Source organism: Macrobrachium rosenbergii, chromosome 21, assembly GCF_040412425.1.
Source record: "Macrobrachium rosenbergii isolate ZJJX-2024 chromosome 21, ASM4041242v1, whole genome shotgun sequence".
Lineage (NCBI taxonomy): Eukaryota > Metazoa > Arthropoda > Malacostraca > Decapoda > Palaemonidae > Macrobrachium > Macrobrachium rosenbergii.
Genome location: NC_089761.1, coordinates 12,191,809 through 12,218,665, shown reverse-complemented (window position 1 = coordinate 12,218,665; position 26,857 = coordinate 12,191,809). Strand labels below are relative to the sequence as shown.

Here is a 26,857-nt window from a genome sequence, read left to right as displayed (position 1 = left end):
TTTAAGATAAAATGAGCCTAGATATAGGTTATCTGAATACTATGTTTTCAAAACATAAGTTGTTATACAACCCATTAGCCTTATTGTGTGTAAAACATACCCAGCTACACTGACCTGAAGGGTTTAAACATAAGTTCTACTGCATTTGCCCAATCCACTGTCTGCCTGCAACATTAATCATACTTCGGTACCAACCCACATCTTGAAGTAACAGAGGAAGGGACGAAGGGGTTTCTATACGACTTTTGTTTTAAAGACATACAGTATTTGTTATACAAAAGTCAATTAAAACACAATAGCCTGAATTGAAATTTAGGAGGAAGAACGGAGCAGAGGAGCCTATGAAGGGGATAAGAGACCCAGATGCAAGAGTCCAAATTCCCTTAGATGGAAGACAGTGGACCCAATGATTACCCCTGAATTAATACAACGGAAGATACATCCCGATACTATGAATATTTTAAGAACAACACACCTGGCAGGCTTAAGAAAAGGAGTGTATTGTATTCCAGAGGGTGTTACGACTGTTACAGTGAGTAGATCAGCAACAAAATTCCCTTCTATTACATAAAAAGAATAGTTCACTATGAATATGTAAAAAGAGTGAGGATAATATTCTTCACCAAAGGCCGGCACATGCAGGGGGAAGATAAAAATACAAAAAAATATTAACAAAATCCACAAAACAACAAGATTAAAAAGAAATAAACAAAACAAAGCAGAATGGAATACGCAGTAATCATTACTATGAATCAAACATAATAATTCTAAAGACTAGCACAAATGGAGGAAGGTCAACTTAAATAAACATTCATTCACGTAGAATCTCAAACAGCTTGAGATGAGAATCCTAAAATATCAATAAATGTGAAAATGGAAACAAAGTTGCTGTGAAGAAAAAAAATAAAATACAAAATTAATAACATATTTCCTGATGTCAAGGATGCTTTTTTTTCCCCTGAAATTAGTCTCGTAAATTAACCATGCATCCTAGAACCCAAAGATTATGTTTTTCATAAGACCACCCTAACCACAGAGGAGGGTTATCTTTGCTAGAGAGAAATCTGAATTCCCCTATGACCTCTGAGTGAAGAGTATAAATTATACTTAGTTGAAACACAAAATACTGCAAACAAAAGTACTGTATTATAAAAAAATATACAGTTACAAATATTCATTTCCACATTAATAACTCTTACTATAACAAGTCTAGTGTAATGGTAACAATGTACCTAATATTTTCAGATTTTGAAGATTAAAAAGTTTTTCTTATTTGTATTGTGTGGATTGTAATATCTTATTGTCTTTATTTGTTCTATTTGGGATGTCATGTTTATGTGGTGTTTTTACCAAGTGTAACTGCAATATTTTATTCCATATTTCTAGTATTTCCTATTGTGGTATTTAATTTTTCAACTATTTGCAAATAAAAAAAACCTGCTGCATAAGCCTACATCCAATACTATCAAAATCTTGAAATACTGCCCCATCCATCTGCATCCACTGAGGCACTGATGGCCAAGAAAATTTCTTATGAAACATCTGGGCAGTTCATACTATATATTCACTTGGTAATTTGTTGGAAGTTTTTCCATTTGTTGGTTTGTCAACTTCAAAAAAGCTTATTAAATTAAAATCAATGAATATGAAAAACCAAAGTATTTTTAAATAAATGAAGTGAAAATTTTACAATAATCAATATGCAGTAGCAGCCGAATATGCAGTAGAAGCTGAAACCACGTTACTTTAATGCATTGAGACAGTCAAATGCATGCAAGTCATCAACCAGAAAAAATTTTTTTTTATATATTACTCAAAATTGGGGGTGAGACCAGCTTTGATATATGGAGCTGAAACATGGCTGGTAAAGAGAGTGCAAGAGAAGAAATGGGATGTGGTAGAGATGAAAATCTTAGGTGGATATGTGGAGTAACGAAAATGGACAGGATCAAGACTGAAAGACTAAGAGGAACTACTAAAGTTGTAAAACTATCAAAGAAGGCCCTGAGAGAAGACTGCAGTGGTATGGCCATGTGATGAGAAGGGATGAGGCATGTAGGGAGGAGAGTGATGCCGACAGAGTGCCTGGTGGGAGAGTGAGAGGAAGACCAAAGTGAAGGTGGATGGATGTACAGTAATTAAAAAAGATCTGAGAGACAAAAAATTGTCAGAGGATGGTATGTTTGACTGAGCCAAGTGGTGGAAAGCTATAAGAAACTTTGACCCCACATAGACATGGGAAAAGATGCAGAGAAATAAGAAGACTCAAAATTGGGGGGTACATCTTCAAGGTCGGAGTGTCTTTAATGCCAGGAAATACAGTAACAATAAAAAAAATTATGTAAAATGAAGAATTCACTGTGAATAGGTCCCAGGTTATAAGTTCAGCAATCATAAATAAAGATGACACAGGATGGGATAAGTGTAACAATAGAAGCATTAATTTCCATAGCCTAAGAACGAAAACACGAGGAATTAAAATAAAGATGAATATGAAGTATAAGGCAACTATTATTGGAAAAAGAAAATCCACTGAAAACTTTACCTTAAAATAAAGCGTACCTTGCTTTTGTCTACAAGTGTTCCAAACTTATTCATAGATTACAGTTATTAGTGCATTCTCATATGGCTGCCTCATTTCCATAATGCATAATGCTTGGTATTTTGAGAGCTATTGCTTTTTGTTACCAGGGGCCAATGATTGGCTAGCATTGTTGTGATGTTTATGTAAGTAGCCCCTCTTGCACTTGAGTCCTCTATGGCATCCTGCTCCCCAACACTTTGGTGCTTATAATTTGGTATCATAAATAAACATGCAAAGAATGCCAAGCTAAAAATGAAAAAAAAACTAAAGGTATAAAGACACACCACTGAATAATCAAGAGGTAATGAAAGTCTTCAAAAATGACTAAGAACACAAAGTTTTTATCTAAATAAACAAAGTCTGATCAAAATTACTTAAAAAGTAGCTTCAGAATACCAAGAGGAAAATTGTGTATTCATTGGGATGCTTTGGCTATGTGACAATGCTAGCTGAAGCAAAAAGGTGGTGGCTCAATATCCACATTAGAATCTTTCTTCTTTCAAGTCTTCTAAGTATGTGAAGCTGGGGAGGTTTTACATGAAATAAAGCTAATTATGGTCAATGGGTTTTTTCTTGACAAATGCCTACTTACTACCAATACATTACCACTGAAAATTAAATACTGTGATCCTATGCTAACATTTTTTTAATAACCATTAGGTCTGCAAGCAGCAAGTCAAAAATCCCATTTTTAACTACAGAACAAAAATCATAACATGCAATGCTTCCTCACTGCTGGTTTTCAAACTGAAAATATATCAAGAGCATGCAACACTATGCTACTACGTTATGCTATCCTTTTAACTACTTAATACTTAAATCTTTATGTGTTAGGGACCTTTCTTACAAAAATAAGGAAGTAATGGTCTATATATGTTCCTGACTCAAGTATATTAACAAATGTGAATTACCAAGAGTATATAGTACAGTTGTAAGAGTGGAGCAAAAATGTAAGCTACACTATACTATGAATTCTAGAAATGATCTATGTAGTTTTATAAAACAAGAAAAACACAATACCCAGAGATGTTCATAGAAAATGTTACTTATTCTAGAAGAAACAATTCCATTACTATACTTCAACGGTAATGAAGCAAATCTCAGCAATCAGTGTTAAAGTGACAAAACTGCTACAGTGAACTAATTAGGTACCTAAACAAAAATATGAAAGCAATAAATATCAACAACTTAGTATTTAGTGTAACCTGCTGATGAGATTATCCTTAAAAGATCTCGACTATGGACTTATGTATTTCTCACTCCAGTACTCGGCAAATTTAAGGTCAGTGGTGCAGATATTTGTTATTACATTTTATAAGTACTGTATTGTCTGTATGGTACAAATATACTTTCCTTTTGGAATAAATCCTAGAATAATTCAATCCATGTTTCTGAAATATAGGTTATAAAGGTAATGTCTGTATGAAATTAAACAGAACATTTAGTATACTGTACACAACTTATATCCTAATACCAATTAATTTAATCATCACTGATGTAAAATTATATATGAAAAAGTATGCTACACACACAAAAAAATTAAAACTGCCACTTCGTAATCCACAACAAAAAATGCTTGTGGTTACAAAATGTTACACATTACACATTCTGGGATAGCCATTAAATCTTTGTCATCTGGGATTTAGACCATTTTTTTTAAGTCACTAATATGGCTACATATTTAGGGCCTAACTATATTACCAGGAAACTACAATATACATTTTCTTCATTTTAAGAAATTCACCAGCAGTGTGTATGTAGAGCTAAATGTTAGTCTATCAAAAAGCAGAAAATGGCATTTTCAATGTTAGTCATGGCTGTTTTGGTGTAACACTATGAAAACTTACAGGGTGGGTGAGGCCAGCCAGGACAACTGCATGTCTGCCAGCCAGCCATCCAGAAGGAAGAGCGTGAGGGAGGGGGGCTAAGAGGAGTGGTCTGTCTCACTTGTCTTGGTAGTTTCATGTAAAAGTGCACATTTACATCACCATGCAATGATTCTTATACAATACTATTCAAAAGTTTTTTTTTTACAATACATATATGGTACGTAGTTTATTTACATAGCACTACTGGCTAGTTCCATTTTACACGTGGGTTATAAGACAATACAGTAAGCATGCACCATCATTCTTAAAAACTTAATGCATCTAGGTACAAACCAAATAATTACGTAACCTGTACCAGAATACAACATATCACATAATTAGTGACAGCCTGCAGTCATGCTAACAGTCTTCTAATCAAAAAGGTGACTGACCTCTGTGGCTTTCACTCAAGATTATGGGCAAAAAACCAAAAATATAAGGTAAAATGCCAACACAAACTACTACAAGAGCACAACTGCATGCTTTATTAAAGAAAGAATATGAGGACTGATTATGACCATGAAAAATACCAACGTTCCTACCCCTGGGAAATGACCCTTGAGACTGTAACAATAAAGGAACTGAATTCCTCAGTTCTTTAAAATCTAAGATTAAATTTGTTTTAGCTAACATCTCATCACTAGAATCTAATCCTTGGATGGTGCTGTTCTTTACGTTTAAATATTCATCTGGACTACCAATGACTTCCTTCTGATGATTAATCAGGGTTTGGCAGTAAGGACCATCACTGCAACCTTTCTCTTTGCAGTGACTTGCCTTCTTGAAACTACACATTTTCTTACCAGACAGCATGGCACAATTTGAAGTGGAATGGACACAGGAACTATCATGCACTGGTGAAGTTGTACTGAGCTTCTTTTCATTTACAAAATTAGAGATGGAGAAAGCTTTACAAGTTGTCTGTTGTAAGTTGGAATTAGGTTTAAAAGAAGGCTGATGAAGTACAGTAGCTAAAAAGGAATAACTACTGGAAATTTTATGATGTCTAGGAGTCAAATCTGAGTATTGTTTCATTGTACTTTGTGTAAAAGGTATGTTATAAGGGCACACAACAATATGCTTAGGAAACTTGTCAACAGTAACAGACAGATTAGCACAGAAGAAAGGGATATTTGGGCTAAGGTGATTGTGGTCGCACCTCTGTCTGTCCTCCTCTAACATGGTGACTAGAGCATCCTTTTGCTCCAAAATATTCAACATTTCTGCAAGGATGGTGCCCTCACGATCAATGTCTTCTCTGGATTTTTCACGTTCTGTAAATAAAAATACAGTAAGTTTTCTCAAAAAAAAAAAAAAAAAAAAAAAAAAAAAAAAAAAAAAAAAAAGTAAAAAAAAAAAAGTTTTCTAAAAAAAAAAAACAGTGTTTTCTCAAAAAAAAAAAAAAAAAAAAAAAAAAAAAAAAAAAAAAAACAGTAAGTTTTCTCAAAAAAAAAAAAAAAAAAAAAAAAAAAAAAAAAAAAAAAATACAGTAAGTTTTCTCAAAAACATGCTTATTTTTAGAAAAACGCTTAAATTTTGCAGAGCTATATACAGTTAACAGCCATAAAACTTCTATTACTGATCACTTCCAAAAAAAGCTTTATGTGGTATTCAAATAACTCAATTAATTCAATTAAGGTGGAACAGGATAGCCAGAAGATGTGATAACACTGCAGACATTGTTATTTCTTAGAATATAACAGAGGCACAGCCCAGCTTTCAGGAATACATAACTTTTCCCATCATCAGGGTCACTTACCTATAGAATGACATAAAAAATACAGAGAAACAGTACAAAAGCTATATTGACTGACTAGATCTAAAAGTATTAAAACATTTATAATTGACAACACTTTAAAATACATAATAATACTAAGTGAAAAATGAACATAAAAACCTAAGTTAACTGCAAATCAAAACTGACAAAAGAGCAATGACTAAGTAATAAGAGATTATGTACTAAGCAGAAATTGTCAAATAAAATCACTAAGCAGATACATACTGAGAGAAAGCAATGAATATTCAAAATATTAATGATAATGTAATACATGACAATTGGATGAGTTTGAAGACTGCAAATGGAAGAGGGTAAAGTGGTGTGGGGAAAAAAGAAAGAGGGAAAAAAAAAGCAAACTATGCAATGAACAATGGAACAGAGGTGGTTTGGCTATTGAGTGTTGGTAATTTTTGTTTAATATGGAGGGACTCTAAAAAGGGAGGTGAATGGCTGTTTTTTGTTTGTCCAAGTATTTGAAAATCACTGTACTGTATGTGATGGTAGCAAGATATGGCATGAAGTCTAATGGCACTATTTTCTTTTTTGCTTAAAGTTAAGCCTGTACGATGGCTGACACCCCTATGAGAGTCGATGCGTACCTTAACTAGGTGCTTTGCACATCCCACATAGGTCCCAAAATTACATTTAGGGTAATTAAACTTGTAAGCTATGCAGGTATGCATCAACTCCAGGAGGGTGTCTTTAATGTGAAACAGTCTTCTGATTGAAAGAGGGTTATTAAAAGTAAATCAATGTTGGGAGCACTAAAAAACATGAATTCTTGCTATTTTCATGATACCCCATAAACACTGTTCTGAGATACACCCCAACACATTCTAAAAGCTTGTTTACAGTAACTAAACAATATCAAGTTGTTCTCTATTGAAGAAATATTTATAAAAGATTCTTCACATTTTTTCATATACAGGTACTTTTAACAATGGAATTATCAGCATATAGCACTATGAACTAAAACTTGTATAAGTATGGTAAAAATCTTCTGAATTACAGTGCATACAGTACCTGACAAATCAGATTTAAATTTTCACACAATAGGCCAGACTAGACGGTTACAAAGCAATACAGTATACTTAAACTTTTGCAGGTTGTGAGAAGCATGATACAGCATACATCACTTGGTCCCATATATAATCTAGTGTTATGATGCTAGAGCTATGATCTCTTTGACACTTGCTTTCTGCTGTCATGATAGCATCTGCTAAGCAGAAGGTTGATTCAATGTTCTATAGAATATTTATTGAAGACCTCATGCTTTGTTACAATAAAAACACCTTGCACTCTACCATATTAACAATGGAGCTCCAATAGCAATACCAAGTGAAGACTTTCAAATTATAACATACTTGGTCCCTGTTATCCATGAAGGTTGGATTCTCAACACCTCTTCATAATTGTCAAAATACTTGAAAGTCTGCTCCAGATAACTTAACATAGTATAGCCTATCACAAGAGTTAAAATAGGGAAGTTAGGTCATAAATTAACCACCACCAGCATTATCAAAATACTCAAGTACAAACAGCCCCTATTCAAGCTGTTGCCATGGTAATAACAACTTCCTGATTCTAACAGTGACTCCCCAGTTTTTTTATTTCTACTTGCTTGTGCATTTACAACTTCAAATACATCTCATCTGTCATCACAGCCACCAAAATAACAAATTAAAAAGGAAATTTGTATTTTCCCTAACATACAAACCTACACTTTCATATACCTATGTGGACTACCTTGCTCTTGCTTCACTTCAGCTGTTACTGAACTGTCTATGAAAAACAAAATCCTAATGCTAGACCTTGGTCACATGTAACCTGGTCAACCTACCCTCAATCATTGTGAGTCAGCCTGTATGCAGCTATGCTCATCCTCCTAGGAGGGTAAAATTTACCTATATGAAAGCGTTGGTTTGTATGTTAGGAATAATACAAATTTCCTTTTTAATTTGTTATTTGTTCTGACACATATACAGACCTACGCTTTCATACATGCGGAGCCTCACCTGAAGGCAGGAGGACAATCTCTGTCAGGTACCTATGTGGGAGTGTTCCTACCAAGTAACCCAAGGGCATGCAAAGGACCTATACCACAGGCCTCATGATGTTTCCGATGATGTCTTCCCTCTCTAGATGGAGTTCCCATAGGCCTCTGTGTCATCATATGACATGCTGCACAGCTACTACCGAACCCAAGGTGAAGGTATTAAGGACTTGTGTGTTGTCCTTGAGGTAGAAAGAGGTGTTGTCTGCCTCTTCCAGACCCCTGCCCAGAGGACCTGACCAACTGAGTGGTGTTTCTTCAATGCCACAGATGGTCCTATCTCTCTAATGTCATGAGTCCTGACTCTGGCTGAACAAGGATCTCTGCTATGGTCGAACTGGTGGGCCTTCATGATCATCTCTCTCAGCCATAAAGAGAAGGTATTCCTTGAAATTTCTCACTTCTCCTGACCTGTACTTACAAAAAGTCTCTGACAGGCCAGTCTGTAGAAGGCTGTATATTTGAGGTAGGCTCTGAGGGCTTTCACAGGGGCATAGCAACATTGCGTCCTTTTTGGCTCCTACGAAGTCCTTCAATGAGGGAACAGAAAACCCATCAAATCTTGCTTCATGGGAGGCAGAGTTCAGGGTCTTTGCCATGAACTCAGGAAAGAAGGTGAAGCCAATCGATGTCCAACCATAGGTGTGAGTAATGCTGTATGTGAGGACATGCAGTTTCCCATCCTTTGTTGACACCAATGCCAACAGAAAAGCTGCTTTAAGGGTAAAGTCCTGGTCTGACGCCCTTCTGAGTGGTTCATAGGGTGGTCGTCTCAGGGAGGCCAGGATTTTGGTTACGCTCCACTCTGGGGGTTTTAACTTATGAGGGGAGCAACTCTTTTTGAAGTTTCTGATCGTGTCTGACAGTTCCAGTGACGTTGAAAGGTCTAAGCCCCTAGGTTTGAACACTCAGGCGAGGGCGGCCCTGTAACCTTTAATTGCAGACACAGAATGGGAATCCTCTTGACGCAAGAAGGGAAGGAATTTCGCCACATCCTTCAAAGATGTTTTAAGGGGACAGAGATCCCTCCCACTGCACCAACCTTCCATTTTCCCTGGTACAGACCAAGGGATGAGGGACTGAAGGGATTGGAGATGACCTCTGCAACTTCTCTTGAAAAACTTTCTTTCTAGGGAGTTACTGGATAGCCCGTGAAGATGGAGGGAGGCCCCACCTGATGATACCGCCCACTGCGTTCTTGCTTCAGCAGGGTGGGAGCGGGGGTATGTTGCCTTGGTATGTCCACTAGCAGGTGGAGGAGGTCTGCATACCATTCTGCTTGGGGCCACTTTGGAGCTACGAGTGTCATGCACAGGCTTTGAGATACAAACAACCTTTGATGACCTTCCTCAGTTGGTTGGATTGGGGGAAGACGTACACATCCAGGTTGTCCCATGGGTGCTGGAAGGCGTCCTGAAGGACAGCTCTTTGGTTGGGGACCACAGAATAATACAAGCGTAACTTCTTGTTCCTCACTGTGGCGAACAGATTCCAATTTGGGGCCTCCACAATTTGAGCAACCTGTCCACTTGCCCTATTCCAATGACCATTCTGTCCAAACTACTTGGTCTGCTCTCCTTAGTTGGTCTGCTATGATGGTCTTCTTCCCAGGGATGTACCTGGCTGCCAGCAGCAGTCCCCTGTTCTCTGAGCAGTCTTGCATTTCCACTGCTATGTCATTTAGGTCGTGGGAAATTTTGCCCCCTTGCTTGTTTACGTACGCGACCACCACGGTGTTGTTGCTCATGATGACCGTGGACTTTCCCTGGAGAAGATCTTGGAAGTATTGGAGTGCCAACCAAACTGCTTGCATCTCCAAGACGTTGATGTGGTGATGCTGCTCCTTGTCCCATGCCCCTGAAACACATGTGCCATTCAGGTGGGTGTCCCAACCCCTTCAGGATGCGTCTGAGTATACCAGCATCTCTGGGTGTGGATGACTTAACTGCAACTCCCACAGGTGGTTTTCTGGGTCCCTCCACCACTGTAGATCTTCCAGTACCTTTCGTGTCACACTTATATCCTTCATTTTAGCATGTGTCTTTCCCCCTTCTTCATTTTCCATTGCAGGGATGAATAAGAGTCTTGCCCATGGGTACCAATTTCTCCAAGGACATCAGATAGCAAACCAAGACTTGCCACTTCTTCAATGGCTGGCAGCAGTTGGACAGGAAGGAGTTGGATACCTTTAGGAGCTTGGTTAACCTCGTCTTTGCGGCTTTCTATGCTGAAGGTGCTAGTATACGCCAGTCATCCAGGTTCAGGCAGTCCCCAGGCTATGGCTGTCTTGGCCTACAGCGAACCCGTACTTATGGTGCTTTTTCAAATATATTCATAAAAAAATTGGGTACCTTAACGGCGCCATGCTCGGATTACAGCGCCGTAATGGTGCCATAAGCGCTGTTAACTTGTTGGCACTATAAATTTTTTTTTTACGATATTTGAGTTACGGCAATTTCCGACTTATGGCAGGCCACTGGAACAGAACCCCCACCATATTCCAGGGACTGCCTACCTGCGCAGTCTGATACCCTTCCTGTAGGCCCATTCTGACACCAGTTGGAACACTCGGGTGAAAACCTGGGAGACTGTCGCGAGGCCAAAGCAGAGGGCCCAGGGTTGGTATTGACCTTCTGGGAGACAAATCGCAGGAACTCCCTGAAGGAGGGCTGCATAGGGATGCGGAGGTACGGGTTTTGCAGGCCTAACGAGATCACGAAGTCTCCTTCCCTGACTGATGCAATGACTGACCGCACTGTCTCGAATCTTGAACAGTCTCAGTCACAGGAAACTGTTCAGGGCCGACAGATCTATGATGGGTCTCCATCCACCTGATGCTTTCTACACCAGGAAGAGGCAGCTGTACAAGCCTGGTGTGCTGTCCTCTAAGACTTCTACTGCCCCCTTCTGTAGCAAGTCTCTGATCTCCTGCTGCAGGGCAAGTCACTCCAGTAAGAGGGGAACTCAAATGGTTCTGACGCCAATGGTGGTTTTAGCTTGAAAGGTAGAACGCATCCCTTCCTGAGGGTCTGGACTCTCCACTCCTCCACTCTGCACAGCTACCACACCAGCCATTTGCTCCCAAGACAGTCTCCCACCTTCAGCAGGTCTGGGGTTGGGAGGCTTGGAGCCTTGTCTAGAACCTCCTTTCCTTTCTTCCCTGTCCTGTTCCACCTTTTGGGTCAGAGGAGCTGAATGGCACGGAAGGCCTGGCTGCCTTCTTCCCATGCTTTACCTTGATGGTCTTGCACAAGGCCAGTGGACCACCTTCTTGGGACCGACCTGAGTGACACTAAGGAGAGGGAGTCCTGAGCATCTTCCCTCTTCTCCCTAACCGCTTGGCTCAATACCTCCAGGTGGGATGTAGGTAAACACCTCCAATAGGGGGGTACTTCTCAGACTCAACCAACTGTTGACTGCGATTTGTTTCTGAGCCACTATCCAGCCAGGAGATGGCCCTCAACGTCCTTCCTAACTTCACCTCCTGGTTCATTACCACTGATGAACTTCATGCCAATCTGTTGGAGACTATCCAGCGGACATTGCCTGAAAGCTGGCAGACTGACAAACTTATATTCATAGGAAGGGAACTGGCCTCCTCTGGTAGGTAATACTTGGACTGGCAGGGAAATCATGGGGAAGCAACTTATAAGACCTGAAAGAGGCTCAAAAACCCTCCTCTTCCACTATTAGGCGTCCAACTCTTTCATAATTCTTGTAACCAACGGGGACCAAGGAGGCTGTACTGTCTGTTTGGCCTCTGGTAGACTATCAGCCATGAGCTCCAGGTACAAGAAGCAGGGGTATTCCCCAAATGCCATGTCGTCAGGTTCCACTAGGTCCAACTTCCTACAGACCTGAAGGACAAAGTCTGCAAAACCCCTCTCCTCATCTGGAACGTCCAGGAGGGAGGAGTCTCCCACTTCTTCCCAGACTGTTCCTTCTCCTGGAGTAGTGGATCCCAGGGAGTCCTGATCTCTGTCCCATTCTGCCAGGTGGTCCCATCCTAATGACTGGTGCCTGTAATAATAGGGAGGTGCTTGGGACCCTGCTCTGCTGCGGCTGTCCTTCAAGTAGGGTCGTTCCCGAGACCTGTCTCCCAAACAAGAGAGGCAATCTCTTGATTTCTTCCCTTCATCCTGTTTCGGTGAATGGTGCTGGAATTGTGAGAGGAGAGGAGGCATAGAGCTCTGCTGCCTTGCTCCTATCTTGAGGAAGGGTGCCTCCATGACCTGCTTCTCGAGTGAGATCAGGAACTCCTCCTGGCAGAGTACCAGGATGAACCACTACTGTGGTGGCGCCAGTGTTCCCGCTCTGATCTGTCGAGTAACGGGACATGATCCTCCTTCTTGAGTGGCCCCTTTGTGGCAATGACCTTCATCTGCTGGAAGTTGGTCCCAGATGGTCTCTATCCCATCTTGTTGAAGAGAGTCCAGCTGCCGACGATGGTCTGAAGGAGAGGTATGACTCCACTAAGGGGGATCTCCATTCCATCCAACTTCCTCACCGGCGGGTCTGCTCTTCTACCCTCTGGTATTTGATCAGTTGGGAAGGGCTTTAAGACGACTTTGGCCTGATGCTCCTCTTGCTGGTCCCCATGCTTGCCGCCCCAACCCCATCAAGCTGCTGTCCGGTACCTCATTCTTGAGGAACTGGAAAAGAGCCTGCAAGACCTGTTCTAGTTTCTTCTTAGCTGTGGACTTGGTGGGAGGAAAGATCCTTACTGGGCATCACAGAGAATGGAGGAGTTTGCAGAGAAGGTGGTTCTTTGAAGATGGGGGTGGTCTTCTCCCTCTGTCTTTTTCTTCCATCACTATCGGAAGAGAGAGAAGATAGCACATAAACACTAGGTATGCCAGGGATTCATGTGCATGTACGACCATGTGAGAACAAAGATTCACTATTTTTGACCCCAGGACTTCTTTCAAAGAAAAATACACTTCCCAACTATGTTATTTACATGGGCAAGGAAGGAATACTGCCCAAAAAGAAAACCAACATTTATTTTGCATACTATTCTCTTCCTCAAAGAGGAAAGCAGGTGTGGTAAACATGGCCCAATAACAACTAGGCACGGGGAGTACATACTTGAGACAGCTCAAAAAAAGGTGTGATCACTATTGTGGCTTCGAGCACAATGGACAATGGTAGGTTGATCCAGGTCATACGTGACCCAGGTCTAGCATTAGGATTTTGTTTTCCACAGACAGTTCAATAACAGCCAGAGCGGAGCAAGTGTGAGGTACTCCACATACTGTATATGAAAGCATGTTTGCATACGTGTCAGAACAAACATTAATATACTAGCAATCCTCTTTTAAAAGCATTTCTTCTAGTTACTTTAAATATGCCTTGCAACTCTTTATTGTTCATGTTTGTTTTGTGCACCATTTTTGGATGTGAAGCATGCAACACTCAAGAAGGCGGCTTTAATGATACAGTAGATAGTGCAGATACAAGGGGGTGGAAGTTCGGTAACAAATTGATGAATGGATGGATAAACAGTACTGTTGGCAAAAGTGCAGGTATTATCCTACTTACAACGGGGTACGTTCCAAAAACCCCATCATTCGTTGGAAAAAACTTATCCATAATTTAGCATAGCCTATACTACAGTATTCAGCACCACCTATATATGTATGGTAGCCTAGCCTATACTACAGTCAACCCCCAGGATTTGTGGGGGATAGGGACTACAACCATCTGTGAATTGCTAAAATCTGCGAATACTTGACACCACCCCCCAAAACACTTACAGTAAACCCCCTGTGTTTGTGTTCTCACGATTCGCGGATTTCTCTATGGAACATACACTGTATACACATTATTCACAGAAATTTTGCCCATTCGCAGTATTTTTCACTGAAAAATTTTGACTGATTACTGTATTTCCATATCATTTTCATGACTAAGTGCACTTTTTGTGATAAAACTATTAAAGTACTCAGGTACCCGGGTAGTGCTCGAGTTACGATAATTCGCCTTCCAATACAGTAAACCCCCACGTATTCGCGTTCTCATGATTCACGGACTCACGTACTCACAGATTTCTCTTTGGAACGTATCTACCCATTATTTGTGGAAAATTCGCCCATTCACGGTATTTTTCACTGAGAAATATTCACTAAATACTGTATTTTCATCTCATTTTCATGATTAAATGCACTTTTTGTGATAAAACTATTAAAATACTCAGGTAGTACTCGAGTTACGATAATTCGCCTTATGATAATTCGATTTTGCAATGGGATAAGCAATTAATACCAATATGACAATATTTATAAAATATTTTTAAATTTTGCGCGGGTGCATGCAGCAGCGTACAATCAGGCAGCGAGAGAGACCAAATTACAATATACCAACTTCTTTTCCTCCATCTCTTTATCCCATCTCCTAGTTAAAAAGTAAAAGAGAATGATAAAAGTATTGTTAGTAACGTTATACTCTTGCGTAAATGCGTACAGCCATACACAACCAAATGAGAAACTGTTGTTCTGCTTATCACCAAATCAGATAACAGCCGTTTTGCTTGTATTTCAACCATCGTATGGTAACACACAATTACCGTAGTTATAGTACAAATGAAGTTAAGTAGAATAGGACTGATATATTTTTACATCATAACCTTATTCATTCAGTATGGATAAAAGATCGGCAAGGAAATATACTGCTAAATTTAAGCTGCAAGTTGTAGCTGAAGCTGAGAAAATGTTCAAGCTGCTAATGACTATAAATTATCGTGCATTGGCAACATGAAAGAACACATTACTGGTATTTTTACGCCGACAAACAATAAATACATAAAGCTCGTGTTATGATGAAATCAAGTGAAAATAGCGAACAGAATCTTGATTTATTTTTTGCACAAAACAAATACCCCTAAAGGGCCAACGTCATCTATCAACAAAAAAATAACTAAATTAATTTCACAACAAGACGTATTTAAGGTAGATTTCGACTTAAAAACACTTCATATAATGAAAAATAACCTTGCCCCATATAAATAAAGTATCTAGAGATTCATTTACGCTAACTAGAAGCAAGAAAAGCGCTCTGAACTGAGTTAAATACGGCTAAATAGCTTACCGCATAATCGATTTCCAAACCAAAACATTGATTGCTACGATCGCAATTTATAATACAAAAGTGATATAAGAATATATACAATATTACTGGATACAGTGAATTACAGCATATCATTTTAAAAGATCCATGGAAAAGATGCATATTCGTTATGTTATAATGTAGGCTCGGCTACCATATATGTATACGATATACCATACTGTAGGTTAACATATCATTTTAAAAGATCCATGGAAAAGATGCATATTCGTTATGTTATAATGTAGGCTCGGCTACCATATATGTATATGATATACCATACTGTAGGTTAAGCTAATTCTTGTTTGTTACCCAATTTCTCTTTGTATTGAATTATCATAAGTCACTGTGCTTGAACCTCCAGAATTAGCTGATATTAATAATTACTATACCATATATGGACAGAGTATACTTTATAGTGTAGGCTAGGCTACCATATATGTATACATGCAGTCCCCGGTTATTGGCGGGGTTCTGTTCCCGAAGGCATGACGACAACCAAAAACTGATTCCCGGTTAGCGGTGCCGATAACCGGTTAGTAGCGCCGATAACCGGTGATCAGCGCCGCCGATAAGAGGCGATCAGTGCCAATAACTGGTTATCAGCAATGAAAATCTGGTTATCGTCATCGCTAGACAAGTGCCTTAAAACCGGATCACCAGTAACCAAGGCTGCCGATAACCGGGGACTGCCTGTACATGGTACCGAATACCCTAGTGTAGGCTACGCTATATTCGAGATACGTTTTTTCCAACAAGCTATGGGTTTTTTTGGAACCTAACCCCATCATAAGTAGGATAATACCTGTATAAGTATTTTTAGTTTCTTTTGTGTGTTTGAACTATCAAAATAGTCAGTTCTAAGTGTTTTTAGAAGGGTTCTAAGTATTCGTGGGTTTTAGCTATTTGCCAGGGGGTGTGGTATGCATCCCTGCCAAACACAGGGGGTTTATTGTATTTTCAAAATACTGTTGTATCAGTATTAACTGTTAACCCCATTGCAAAATTATCGCACGGTGAATTATCGTAACTCAAGCACTACCTGTACAGTTAACATTCTACAGCCCCTTACAATCACACTTACCAAGTATTTTTACTCTGAATCTGAAGAAACTCTGAGATCATGAAGAAACAAAAAATGTGGAAAAATTTTTTATTCATGACTTTACAAATTTGCAATTTCAAAACAAAAAATCAATACCTGACAAAGCCATGCGATGTCGCAATTCATGTTCCAACCTGACGTGCCGATCCTCTAGTTCAAGCTCCTTGGCTCTTACCATAAGTTCCTGTTCCCATCTAACGAGAGCATTCTTCTCATGCACCATGGAAAACCAGTCACTTATTAGCTCTGCTTCGTCTCGACTGGCTCCTCCCTGGTAAAAATAATGCAATAGAATTACTATTAAGTTTTGCATGAAGTTCAAGATTACTTGATAACTACGGTATCACACTTCTGTTCAACCATCCAGAAGAAAACAAACTTTTTATGTTCTAACTAGTTACAGTATATTCATTTTCATAAATTCACAACAAGTACACTTCTCTACTCCATCCTCTGCTGCTGGATTGGTCTTTTTCTATGCACAGATCCTGTATGAAAAAATTCTGGGGCAGACCTTTGTACTTAGATATCATTAATTCCTAAAAAATTCAATTGACTTGATCATACAAATCGAGAATTTACTTTTGCTAGATATTTTTTACTTGGATGCCATGAAAGTGATATGACTAAGTACACAAATTCAACATCCAAGCTAACAAAAAGTATGCATGGTACAATTTTTCAGTCATCAATGTATGGTAAATCACAAATAACAAAATGCATCCAATATTACATACATTTTCTCCTCTTAAAGCTTTTTCTACAGCAACTCCTCTTTCCTCAAGCTCTCTTGTCTTTACTTCACATTCCTCAAGTTGACGCTGTATCTCCTGAGCCATCCTTAGCCTGGTAAAATTATATCCAAGTTTTTAAAACAACACTATTACAGTGAAATTCCTTGATATACTAGGAACCTTGTCTTATTTTTTAATGACCTACTCTAAACAATTCATGACAAAAAATGGACTACAAGCACTAAATCGTAGATGACTGCAGACTGTTTATCTATTACCAAAAAATTTTTCAATGCAAAGTAAAAAGAATGGTCAGCAGTCCCTACCACTGATGCAGCTTACAGTGTGAATTTTTATAAGCACGCTTAGAGTACAAATAAGATTTATCATAAATCCAGTCATCTAAACTCTGCAGGCTGCATCCAGGTGCACTTTTAAAAAATAAAAGTCCATAGAGAATAGATCTAACATGCATGCTTAGACAACTTTCCATACTTGAGGTATATAAAGGTTCTTATTCTACTGTGCACCTATTTTGAGTGATGACGTGCTGCCCTTCTCCATGCTTTTTTATAATGCCCTGACACCAGCATGTTACCATGTGTTACTACACGTTGTGCCTTTGCTGGTGATGATCGTGTCCTTGCTGTGGATGCTTTCTTTACAGTGACTTCTCTTGCACTCTATGTTTGGATTATTACAAGAGTTATACTCCCCCGAGTTTCCCTCATGCAGCAGTTATGCACTGGCCCTAAGTAAATTCTGCTTGCTTGGTAAGTGTTCCTCCAATTCCAATACACTCCTCATTTGCTTGGCTCTTCTGTTCAGGCCATTTTTATTTTGTTTTTCCTTTTCTGGACCTTTGATCCTTCATTGGCCTTTGCCACAGTGGTGACATCACTAAATTTCTGTATGGAACTCCTTCACACCATGGATGTCTTTCAATGTTTTGGGTGCTTCAGTAGCAACCATGATTAGTGGTCTTTCTAGATGGAACAGCAATGTTTTTGTCTCTGCATCACTGTGCCCAGCTCCATTCTGTAAGCCTTCTATCTTCCGATGGTTCTGTTGCCATCATTATCTTGGGTATACAAGTCTGCTGCTGCTACTACCGATTCTAATGGTCTCAGTGCTTCCTTCCCACACCTGTGACGTTGCCACTGTCATGGCTTCTACCGCTTTGGAACTGCATAAAATTCTTCCTCCCTCTTGTCAGATCTATGAAGTCAACAACATTGGTTTGGTTGGTGGCACCAGCTTGGGTACTATCACATTCTCTCAGCTGCTCCTGTGTGCTCAAACGTTCCAGCTTGCACGACCACTGCCATAACTGCGAGCAGTCCTCAGTTTATCTCACCTTCTTGGGATTGTTCCACACCTTCAGGCCTTTTTGTATTCTCTCCCTTGTGCGGTGACATCCTTCACTAATGTGTTTTACAGTGACTCCTCTGAAAATGATACTACTTATCACCTGCTGCTTGTGTTTGGTCTTTGATTCCCATGGCCTCCTAAAATTCTTCAAGTCTTTTGTGCAACCAATGCTTCTTCTTGCTACCGCTACAGTATTTATTTTCATCTTCTAAGGTCTGTGATTTCCTGGAATCTTATGTTCTCAGCCTTTTTCACAATAGTTTCTACCTCTCCTACAGAAACCACAGGGTTTTCCGACCAGTGGTAAAAGTTTTCCAGAGTCTTCTTAAAGAACATCCTTGGGCTACTGTATGGCTTCCTTCTTCTATGATAGTTTATCAGTCTTGAGAAAATTTTTGCTCCCTGTTGCTCCAAAGTCCATGTGTCCTTGTTCTACCACTGTCTCCTGTGCCATTAAGTCGGACTTCATCTTATAGCTATCCTCCACCTGGCCCTTCATTTAGACTTGCTGGTATTCCTTGACAGCAAGTTCTATGGTCTCCCCTCTTTTCTTAACAGCTCATTCTGTATTTTCCTTGCTGTTTATGCAGTTGCCTGCTATGTTTCTGTAGCAGTTTGTTTCCATGGTGTTGCTGGGGAACGCAGGGGAAGGGAAGCCTAATGAAGACCTCCATACCCAGTGAAATGATACTTGATCTTTTGAGGTTCTATTGAGGTTTTCAGTAACTGCTGTACTGACCGACCTTCTTGGCCAGTGCTCAGTGCCCTAGTCTTTGACTGGTTAACTGCTTCAAGTCAATTCAAATGGGTACCTGGATGTGTGACAGGTCACAGGAAGCCTGGGGGGTCAGGTATTTGTTTGACTTTTTTGGAGCATCCACAGATGGTGTTCTACAACTTGTCTTCCTTCACTAGTGTCGGAGTCTGTTGGCAGAGAGTCCCTTTGCCTCCAAACCTCACTCCTTCAGATGGTCAGCCTTGGAACTGGTCTGCTACATTTTGGCTATGAAGCTGGCTCCTCAGGTCTGATAAGGTCCACAAGCCTGCCCTTCTATCCTGGATTCTGACATGCCTTCTGCCAGGGATATGGCTTGCCTTCATCTTCTGCTCTTCTCTTGGTCATATTTTGGACCTTCATGATGGTTATGGAATTTCCAGTCTCCAAGTTATAACAAGCTGTGATCCCTTTCATCAGCCAGTGCCCTCTACCATCTCTAAGGTAAGCACCAGGCATTGCTAAGTTCTCTGCTGGGGGTTTTCCTCACACTGTAACAGTAATGCTATGGCTTTGCCTGTCTGTAGCCTATCATGACCAACAGTGTCTTTGCCTTAGGTACAGGGTAACTGCAGTTGTTACACTCTTCTTATCCATTCATAAGACATCTGGTACCAATGGCACTACTTCATACCCTTGTACCAGTCGGAGCCTGTATTTGGGTTTTCTTCCTCTGCAGACCCGTTGCTTATGGCCCTGGCCAAATCAGGAGATCGTTTCATTGCAAATCTTAAAACATGGAAGCACTCCTTCTGAAATGCCTTTACCAATTTGCATTCTTCCATCCTCATTGATTTTTGGCAGTAATGTTTTCTTGGATGCTACCATTTTAATGGTGATTCTGGTTTTTTTTTTATTATGAATGGGTCTGTGATAAAGTATGATCTCATAATAAATTAGTACCTTCCTCCCTTCCCCACTCTCAGATAAGATATTAATATAGCCAAATAAGAAGCACTGCCAAATAACTAAGTAATATGGAATTGGGTAAGCATCTTTTAGTGGAACAGTTCATTTTGGAAAACTTTTTCATGTACCTGGTTGCATCCTGCTCAGTTCGGCTATTTTATAAACATGTTTGTACGAAAACTTTTTATTGTAAAAATACATAATTTTTACCTCCATATCAGAGTAAGAGTTTCCCATCAGTAATATTTTACACACCTACATTAAAACATTATACCAAGGTAAAACTACTGTACTAGATGAAATGACCTCACCTCATAGAGTTAATTGCAGGTTAATTACATACCTTTTCAACTCAGCTTGTCTGGCAACTTTTAAAGCATTACGCTGCTTTCGAGTAGATCCTGACCATGGAGCCTGAGTGCCACGGTCTAAGGTACCAGCTGGAGTACCTGTGGCACTTCCTCCATCATCTTCCGAAAGACTTTCCTCTGTACAAAACATGGTGTCAATTAATATAATTATAAGCACATTCTGACATTTGTATTCTTTTTAGAGCCTGAAGAAAAAATTAAGTTCCTAGCAAATCACCACAATTTAGCAAAAACACTTGGTTATCCTCAATTGTTGTGGTTCCACTAATCAACAATTTTCCACGATGTTGCTCTGAAGAGACAAGGATGAAAATGAGGTATACAAGAATTTCTAGCAAACATTTTCATCTGCCAACTGCCTTTCAGTTATCTTTTATTTATGAGTAAAATAATAAAGGCAAAATGCCAAGAAACCTAGTACTGTACTCGGAAACATCAAGAGCTGTAAATAACAAAATACAAAAGAACATATGAACAAGTAAGTACTGGAAGAAAAGCTTCTTTAGTGTGTTACAAAAGGCACATGTTTTCCATCTAAAAATTAGTTTTGAATTAGTTTTGTGCTGGGTTGCAAGTATTTCACCATGGTAGATCACAACCCACTCCTGTAAGCATTTGGTGATACTGTATATCATTTCAAGACATCTCAAATGCTTGCCATGCAACTAGTCCAACCTTTAAATGATTGTGAATTACAATCTTATCGAACTTTTGCAAATGGGTACTGACCTACTTCAAAGCTACCCTGTTCAGTAAATAAAGTAAATTCATTGGAATAACTATCAATTCACTCTTGGAACATACTCACAGACCTAAAACGCTTACTAATTCAATACGCCAACATCTATTCTAATGATGCTAAAGAATACCCCTTGTCATTCATACTTCTATGTATGTGGTAGGGAATGAATTCCAACCACAACAGAATTGCAATGAACTGAAGGGAAAAGAAATCATTTAGTATTGAAAAGAACTAATAAACTTAAAAATTTGCATCACATATTATCATGTACAGACTTATAAAACTCATTCAACAGTTATGCTTGCATAACATTACCACTTACATAACACAGCAAATTCATTTAATTATCAGTGGAGTACTGTAGCATATTAACAGACATAAAAAATTCATTTTTTAGTATCCTCTGGCATATCAAAGCAAATTCCTTAATAAATGGTAATTTTTTTAATATAAAATGAACAAAACCAAAACGACAACTTCACTTACTGTCATATGAATTGGCCCAGTAACTAAGCATAAGAAAAACATAATTGTGAACATTCTACATACTGTGAATAAGCAGCATACACTAAGCAAATAATATGTGCATGGCAGTACTAATCTACTGTATTTACTACAATGCATTCACGTGAGCAGCAACTTTGTAAACATCAACTGTATTACATAAGTAAGACAAAAAGGCAGTCAAAAGAAATGAGAGAAATTTAAATACAGAGAAGGTATGTTTACCTTTTATTAACAAAAAGATTACTCTAAAAGGATAAAAACCTACTTGAATTGAGCCTCTGCTGAATTGCATTGCTTATATGGATTACCCACTACCCTTGGAAACTGTCACCAATCCTTGCATTCACAATATTGTGACTTCTTTTGGGACTAACATAAGGCACTGGTGTTTTCTTTTTTTTTCTAATTAAAAAATTGACTGATCCCTTACTTTGTAATGATTTCATTTTACTGAATACACTTGAATCAGAGTTGAACAATACAGTAAATGTAAATGACTGAAATGGGACTAGAACCACTCTATAATTATCTAGCATTACAACAGCAGTTACACTGAATGCAATACAGCATACTTTCATCATTGAAATTTGTTTTATTACATAATTTCATTAGTGAAATTAGTTTTATTGCATGTGTTAATGAGTATATGTGAACTGCATCAATTACCAAGGAGTCAAGGGGATAAAGTTCATGGCTTCTCTTTTGCTCATCAGTGGTCATTACCACTTATTCTGGCATCAAGGATACTAATTTTTCCGTAAAATAAATCTAAAAAACTGACTGTACATCCTAAAGGCCAAAGGTTACATTTTTTAATGGCTTACTCTAACCCCTGAGGAAGGGTATCTTTGCTAGACAGTAATCATAATTCTTGTATACAATCTCTGGATGAAGTGTACAAATTATACAAAGGTAAAAAACAAAATAAACAAGAGTATTATAAAAACAAAAACAAAATCATGTATAATCAAAAAGATTCATTCCCGTAGCAGCAGATTATGGCAGACGAGATGTATTTTAAATGTTATCAATGTTATCAGTACCTATGCTCTTTTGAAACAACCTTGATTTTAAGTGAATATTAGCTGATAAAAGTAAAATTACTGTAAATTAAACAGGTCTATGGGTAAATCATACTGTAGCAAGAATATTTTTAAGTGGAAATTTTATATGATGCTTTTGTATGACAGTTTCCTCAAAAATTCACACTTTACTTACTATGCTTGGTAACAATGCACAAAATATTTTTAGGTTTGAAAATGATATCTATGTATTATATTTCAATCTTTACTCTATTTCTACTTTGTAATGGTACGATAAAATGTTATTCCATATTTATACATCTGTTTTGGCGTTTAGTTTTCCTTTAACCAAGATTTTAAAAAATGCCACATAGGCCTACACCCAATACTATAAAAATCTTCCAAAGCAGCACAAGCTGTAGCCCCATCCATTTGCACTCACTAAAACACTTGGCCAAGGAAATGTCTGATGCAACATGACTGGGCAGTTTACACATACGTATACATTACCCTGTATTCTGTTCAAGTGTTTCAGTTCGTTAGTGTGTCAACTTCTGAAAAGTTTATTTCATATGAATATTGATGGACATGAAAAAACATAAAAGTGTGAGGTGAAAAAAACTACAATAATCAAAATGCTCTACTAGCTGAAGCCACAGTCTGTTAAGGTTTTGACAGATGAATGCATGCTGTGGACCAAACAAAACACAGCCATCAATTTGTGAATATTGCCTTTTTTTTTTTTTTTTTTTAAACTTTGACACTCAAAATTGGAGTGTGTCTTTGAGATCCGAGCAACTTCAATGCAAGGAAATATGGTACCCTTCAGAGGTTTTGCATATAAAGAATAAGAATGGAGGTTGTGTACCTCATTCCCGACACACCCAGACCTTCGACCATGGTATTATTTAGTGTATTAAGACTCACATGTCATCTATTTGGTTAGTTTGGTAACTACTGACGACCTAATCTGTACTCTCCCTCTATGATGGAAAATATAAAGACAATGTGGACTCCACTACATACCTAAGAATGAGCTTAGAACAGTACATAAATAGTGGGGAACAATATAAATTAGTGCTTGTAACAACACAGGATATCCATTTTAATCCTCAAAAGCCTGGAACTGTACAACTTGCAAAGCATTTAATTTGTGAAGGCTTTGCTGATACTATGAAGGATGACCACCTGTGTTATCTTTTCCATACAAAACTTCCACTTCCAAGATTAGCCTGCGAGATTTTTTTTCCAAGCTGGTTTACTTTTCCCTGTAGAGGCCCTTGGGATTGAAGTATTCTCCTCCTCCATAAAGGCTGCAGCTTGACTAATAATAATAATGATGCCTGGCTCTCGAAGAAGACATAACAGTAACTGATAATTTTGTTAAAAGATCTATTAGTTAGTGAATCATGCTCTTACATCAAACTATTAAATGTTTGTTTCAAGTTTGACAAGTGTTAATTTTTGGGATGCAGCTGGTAACCCCATTCATTGTTCCCACAGATGGTCACAGGGGCTGCAACATCAAAAATGTGAAACACTCCTTGATTACGCATCCAATTACCAATCAGACCAACTGTTGCTCAACTTTACTGACTGACAGAGATGCAGTGTAATTGGCCTCACAAGACCCCCATACAAAATCTTAAATGACAAACATTAATTAATAATTTGAGATCTTCAGAATATTGAAATTCTGTAGCTGTTATTTCAGTACATAAGCATCTTTATTAATTTTCACTAGAAAATTCCAAACAGCAACAAGGGGAGGCAACTTGGAAATACTACAGCTCATTAATTCTCAAAGCCTTCAGTAAGACTCAATCCCTACAACCCCTTGAAATATGAAAAAACTGTGATTCCATGGACCCAACTGTCTCCTTGCCAATCAAAGATATAAAGCCCGACTAAAATCTCCATCATCTTGATTTACTACAAGTGAGCTTTTCGTGGTCAAAAGTTTGAACAATCCACCTGTAAAATTCCCTTGATGAGAAAGAGGCTCTCTAGAAGGTTCTCAGAAATCATTAAGTTGGTAAGGTAACAGCACCAAAACTTAACCGTATTTTAGCAAAATAAAATGAGTTGGTACTACTCTAATATACCCACCATTTTATGTGTCTTTCCATAAAATTTTCTACATCTTCCTCTCTAGCATATGGATGTCATGTTTCATTTATGCAAGTAAAATTTTGGTCACTATTCTAATATGAGAGAGAGAAGTTTGTCCATCTCCTCAGGTGGCCTCAATTTCCCCATCCTACTGCTTTCAACACCTACTCTGTGGACTACTCATTTTACTGAGTATTTACTTTTCTTTGCATGCTAAGCTTAGGAATTCTCCCCTATTCCTAATAAGAGTCTTATTACTTTTTTCAAGAAGCACATCTATTGCTTCTTTTGGGATTAAAGCCCACTCTCTCTCTCTCTCTCAGTCCCACTTTTTTCTTGTTGGTGAAGCTGTAGCAAAGCCCAAAGCTTGACAACACTGGTTACTTGATCAGAATGTAATGTATGGCAACTATATGTGCTACCTGAGATAACCAAGCAATAGTCACAAATAGACTCTAGCAACAGTTATGAGTATATTAACAGTATCACTGAATATTTATATTAATAAAAAAAGTATTCACACCCATGAACATATGGAAGATAGCAAAACCCCATAAAAATTCTATCTTCCCACTCAAGGATCTTACCTCCTTCCAACTTCTTTGGCTTCTCATGGCTTATGAATAAAGAATAGTTCTCTGGTGACTGAAAATATCACATAATGTGTACTAAGGCCAATGTTATATAATCCGGGAATTATCGAAGAAGCTGAGCTGTTTATATATATGTGTGTATATATATTATATATATATATATATATATATATATATATATATATATATATATATATATATATATATATATATATATATATATATACACATACATGCACATGCACACACACACAGGACACCATGACAGGACCAGCCAATGGTCATCTTCTATCAGACATAGAAGAAATCTTCCTCCCCCCAGAAACCCCCCCAAAAGTTTGTTAGGATATAGCGTCACCTTTCCTGGCACTGACTGGCTGATAGGCCTAAGGAGAAGTGCCAGAACTAATCACGTCCAGGAAAGAAGAAATCGGGGGCTGTGAGGTACTAGAAGACTGGAGGAAGATGCCCACAGGCTTCCATTTCAGACAGCAGTGAGGTTTTGTTCAAGTTAGGGGAAAGGTGCACATCCCCTTGCTACCTCTGTCGGGTTCCCACTCAGCCTCCAACTCACGTTTACTGTAGATTTTAATTTACTTAAATACTTGGGGCCCTTGAGTAAGTTTTAGTTATTGTAGATCAGTTAATTTTACCCCGTGTCTTATTTAAGCGTGACCCACAGTACAGCAGCCGCACCAGAGTAAGCAGACCCCATGAGAGGTCAAGGTCATTATATATATATATATATATATATATATATATATATATATATATATATATATATATATATATATATATATATATATATACATATACATATACATGTACATACATACATAATATATACAGTATATGTATGTATGTACAATCACTCAAAAAAGTTTTGCAACATACTTCAAAACTTTTCAGACAACAGCTTATAATAACGACACCTGGCGCTATTTGGCAACTCTGTTGTAAGCGCATGAAACGACTGAACACTAGTGGTGGGTCCGAGAAATTACCTGCAGTTTCCCTTAAACAGGGCTTTTTCTGATACTGCTTACTGTTGTCATACTTTACTTAATTAAAGGATGTTACTATAATACTTCAGAGGTCTTCGCTGTTCTTATGTTTTAATGTTTTCATCTCCAACTGCCATCACTATCGTTGTTTTATCTCCTTCATATGTGTGAACTTTGTAGACATAGGCCTACGACTGTTTTAAGTTGAACTGTTAGTCTTATTAATTAA

The 26,857-nt window shown here is 38.4% G+C and overlaps 1 protein-coding gene across 27 annotated transcripts in view; it reads right to left on the bottom strand.

The window, feature by feature from the left end:
• Mical (Molecule interacting with CasL) overlaps positions 1 to 26,857 on the bottom strand; it is a 388,129-nt gene that overhangs the window by 5,299 nt on the left and 355,973 nt on the right. For 21 of the 27 annotated variants that reach the window (XR_010856366.1, XR_010856355.1, XR_010856363.1 and 18 more), the window contains 4 exons: positions 20,621 to 20,765; positions 17,226 to 17,334; positions 16,585 to 16,759; positions 4,432 to 5,726 (listed from right to left, as the gene is read on the bottom strand). Coding sequence is in view for 5 of the 27 variants with exons in the window: in XM_067123006.1 (XP_066979107.1) it covers positions 5,612 to 5,726; positions 16,585 to 16,759; positions 17,226 to 17,334; positions 20,621 to 20,765 (544 nt within the window). In the remaining 22 variants the exon portion in view is untranslated. The remainder of the gene's footprint in view (positions 1 to 4,431; positions 5,727 to 16,584; positions 16,760 to 17,225; positions 17,335 to 20,620; positions 20,766 to 26,857) is intronic. The other 6 variants (XR_010856376.1, XM_067123006.1, XM_067123007.1 and 3 more) reach the window with 1 other exon arrangement.